General features: G+C 45.6%; 1 protein-coding gene across 1 annotated transcript; it reads right to left on the bottom strand.

The window, feature by feature from the left end:
* Window positions 1-371: 371 nt before the first annotated feature.
* On the bottom strand, window positions 372-3,639 carry LOC147245397 (homeodomain-interacting protein kinase 2-like). Its single transcript, XM_086184929.1, has 9 exons — window positions 3,372-3,639; window positions 2,672-2,863; window positions 2,398-2,576; window positions 2,199-2,322; window positions 1,905-2,024; window positions 1,475-1,561; window positions 1,172-1,359; window positions 653-895; window positions 372-545 (listed from the first exon to the last, which is right to left on the bottom strand). Exons 1-9 carry the CDS (start codon window positions 3,582-3,584, stop codon window positions 392-394), a joined length of 1,500 nt encoding a protein of 499 aa, XP_086041055.1. The 5' UTR covers window positions 3,585-3,639; the 3' UTR covers window positions 372-391.
* Between the last annotated feature and the right edge of the window lie 362 nt (window positions 3,640-4,001).

Genomic DNA, 4,001 nt, shown 5'->3' with positions numbered 1-4,001 from the left:
GCAGGGGGAGGAGCCATCTGATGGAATTGTCTAGCCATGTAGGAAAGAAATATTATTTAGTTGGGTGCAAGATGTGTTTGACTTCCTGAAAAAGGTCAACCTCTGAGTGTTTAAAGACTGATGAAGGTGAGCCAACCTGTGCTGATCTCTTTCGGGGCAAGGGGGTGCGCTCATGCCGTCTTCTGAGCGTTTTCTCTTCACTCCCCTGATGTCACCCCAGTGGCCACTGCTGTGGGGAGCATCCCGTTTGCTCCTCTTGGCAGGGGGAGGAGCAAACCAATGGAATCCACTGGCCATGTAGGAGGGAAATATTATTTAGTTGGGTGCAAGATTGTTTGACTTTACTGAAAAAGGTCAACCTCTGAGTGTTTAAAGACTGATGAAGGTGAGCCTACCTGTGCTGATCTCTTTCGGGGCAAGGGGGTGCGCTCATGCCGTCTTCTGAGCGTTTTCTCTTCACTCCCCTGATGTCACCCCAGTGGCCACTGCTGAGAGGATCTCGTTTGCTCCTCTTAGCAGGGGGAGGAGCCATCTGATGGAATTGTCTAGCCATGTAGGAAAGAAATATTTTTTAGTTGGGTGCAAGATGTGTTTGACTTTACTGAAAAAGGTCATCCTCTGAGTGTTTAAAGACTGATGAAGGTGAGCCTACCTGTGCTGATCTTCATCATCTGTAGTCCTGAAGGGATCGGGATCAGGATTGTGCCTCCTCTTCTTCTCCTTGATGCCACTCTTCTGTCCACTCTTGTGGGGAAGGTGGTCCAGACGGCTTCTTTTAGCCAGAGAACGACAGAAGGCCTCACGGACTGGGATGGCAGTCCTGGGAGGCAACTGATGTGGAGCTGGCTGTGTCCTGATCTTCGCCATGGACATGATCTTGAAGCAGGACTTTGCACTGAAAGAAAAATCAAGTCATCCATTAGCCTTGAAAATATAACACATACTGAATGAATCATGTTCAGATGAAGCAAATGGATCAGTTCTCTTTACTACATGGCCTGTATGGCCTGCATCCGTCATCAACTCAGTGCAAATGTAAAACTTATTAAAAATAACTTGCAGGATAAAATGTAGCAAAAGCTCATTCATAAATGTCCCAGACATTACACATAAATCCACAATCACAGAGAGAAGGGAGGAATAGTTCATCAAATTCAGAGTTTGGACTTACTAGGAGCTGCTGGAGTGAACCCCCGTCAAGTGGCTCATGCTCATAAAGGGGTGCTCCTGAGCCTGGCAGGGTGTCATCCGCTGGGACGGATCGAGCTGCAGCAGTCCTTTCATCATGTCCACGAACATGAACGTATCTGCTGCCCTTGTAGCCTGATCTTCATCCCGGATGAAAACTTGTTTGTTGCACTGAAAAATCAAAAGAGAGTTAAGATGGATCACTCAGCTCTCAGAGTAAATAGAAACATCATTGGGATTTTTTGAGTGAGTAACACCTTGATTCATTTCTACTGAGGTCACTTACATGCAGGAGATCATCCAGGCTGCTCAACCAGATTGCCCTGGTCTCCTGGGACACAATCCCAGCATCACTTTGGATCTGCTCTTTTGACTGGGGGGCAGAGTTCAAAGTTATGTCAAGAGATACGCCTCAAAACATTTGTTTAATCCTCTCACAATCCTCAATCAAAACTAAACCAATGCTTTCTGTGCGTCAGTGTAGAGCCTCCTTCTCTTCCTCTGATTGGATCTTAACTCCACATGTCTAAACTAGGCACCAAGTACAGGCCAATTGGAGGTTGATTCTTTAGAAAAACGATCAGTCAATGAAAACAACCCTCATCTATGACCTCTCAGGAAAAATGATGAGTAAGTGATGTTGTTTGTTAAAATATGGAGCACTGGAAGAAGTGTGTGGATTAGTAAGATTCAAGCGTTACTGGAGAGCTCCATACCTTTAATGTCCAGGTGGTGGTGTGAAGGTCAGAGCATTTCTGGAAGAACCTTTCTGTCTTGCTTCCAGAAGCCAGAAGGTTCTCTGGGAGCTGACCCTGAGTCCACATGATGTACCTCAACTAAAGATACAACACAAAGAAAGGCTGTTTTAAACAATTCGTTCATTGACATAAATAATTCAGTATAAAAGTTTCAATGAAACAAGGTTGTTGTTTTTTTTAATATCCACTTTGACAGGTTCAATAAAATCTTGATCTGAGTTCAAAACAGAACAGACCTGATGTGCTACTCACCATGTCATATTCATTCCTTGCGCAGTAGAGAAAGACGCCAAGGTAAAGACCTGCAGCGGTGCAGCCGAGAGACCACATGTCTATGGCCTCATTGAACGGAGCTCCCAGCAGGATCTCTGGAGACCTGAGAGAGCATCAACAGTTAAGCTTCAGCCACCAAGACAAAACTCAGAGATCAAATAGGGTTGCAGTTACTCACCGGTATGGCCGGGTCTGAATATATGAGCCCACCTCGGCATCAGACACCTCAAAGGCCAGGCCAAAATCAATGACCTTGAGTCTGTAGGGCTCATGCCGACCGACCAACATGATGTTGTCTAATTTGAGGTCTGCATGGATGATTCCAATAGACCTCAGGTGATGGAGAGCATTTGCTATCTGAAAAGTTATTTAAAGAACAAGGTCAAAAATATTTAATCACAAATCTTTTTCTGAACTCTATTACTTGCAGAACTTGACATGATAGAAGGTACCTGAGAGACGAGAGGCCGAATCTCTTCCAGTGGGAGAGGTGTGTTCTGTCTCTCATGCATGACCTGCTGGAGACTCTGATAAAGATGCTCAAATTCGAGGCAGATGTGTCCATCGATGTTGAAATGGCCATACCATTTTACAAGATTGCTCCTGTCTGGGTGCAGGCTGCTTATTTTCTTCAAGGCTGCAATCTGAAAATTTGTGAAAATAAGATTTTGAAATGTCATAAAGGAGGTGGTACGGTGGTGCAGTGGTCAGCCCTATTGCCTCACAGCAAGAAGGTTATGGGTTCAAGCCCTGGCTCCAGCACAGGATCTTTCTGTGTGAGTCTGCATGTTCTCCCTGTTCCTTTGTGGGTTCTCTCTGGTACTCTGACTTCCTCCCACAGTCCGCAGACATCAAGAGAGGACGAGGCTGATTGATACTCTAAATTGACTGTAGGTGTGACTGTGAGTGTGAATGGTTGTTTGTCTCTATGTGTTGGCCCTGTGATGGACTGGTGACCCGTCCAGGGTGAACCCCGCCTCTCGCCCAAAGGCTGCTGGGATAGGCTCCACCCCCCCACCCCCGTGACCCTTTACAGGATAATCAGTAGACGATGGATGGATGGGTTGACAAAAGAGATTGTAGAGTTCCTCGACATGTCACCAAGTACTATCACAAGTGTGGATACTGAGAATCCTCAGGTTGCCTTCTTACCTCTTCAAGGGCCATTCCAGCAAAATGTCCCTCATTCTTAATCATTTTGATGGCCACTGTCTTCTGTCTTCTGTCACTGTTTTCATCCGTCTTGATGCATTTGGTGACGAGACCAAAGGTGCCTTGTCCAAGGTAGGACACCACCTGGTAGGTGGAAGTTTCGGAGCGCAGCCAGCGAGTCATGGGCTGACGGTGGTGAACCCAGGAAGACATGTTTTTACGCCTGAGATAAGACTTTCTGTGTGACAGCTGATTCTGGAGAACAACTGTTGATTTGAACAGGGTGAAATGTTTTTACTGATGAAGCTGATTTCTTTCATATCCGTGTTTTATATGTGCTGGTGATGTCACTGACACGTGTCTAAATTCCATGATCTGTGATCTCTAAAAAACAAGAAAGAAACAACAGATCACAGACTAAATTCGGCTGTCTGTGATCTGTTGTCTCTGACTTGGTTTCTCAGGTCTTACTTGGATCTGAATCCCATCACTCTCACAGAGACGTTGTCTAGCTGGCTGACATCACCAGTTACTGAGTTTAAAGGAAATGTCTGCCTTTGACACATTTTTCCAGCACACTTGCAATTACAGGACTGACCAGTACTCTGATGTGTTTCCTCTTCAACTTCT

This window comes from Aulostomus chinensis, chromosome 18, assembly GCF_037954235.1.
Source record: "Aulostomus chinensis isolate RoL2024-O1b breed Wild chromosome 18, RoL_Achi_v1.0, whole genome shotgun sequence".
NCBI lineage: Eukaryota > Metazoa > Chordata > Actinopteri > Syngnathiformes > Aulostomidae > Aulostomus > Aulostomus chinensis.
This window is presented reverse-complemented; position numbering and strand designations above follow the sequence as displayed.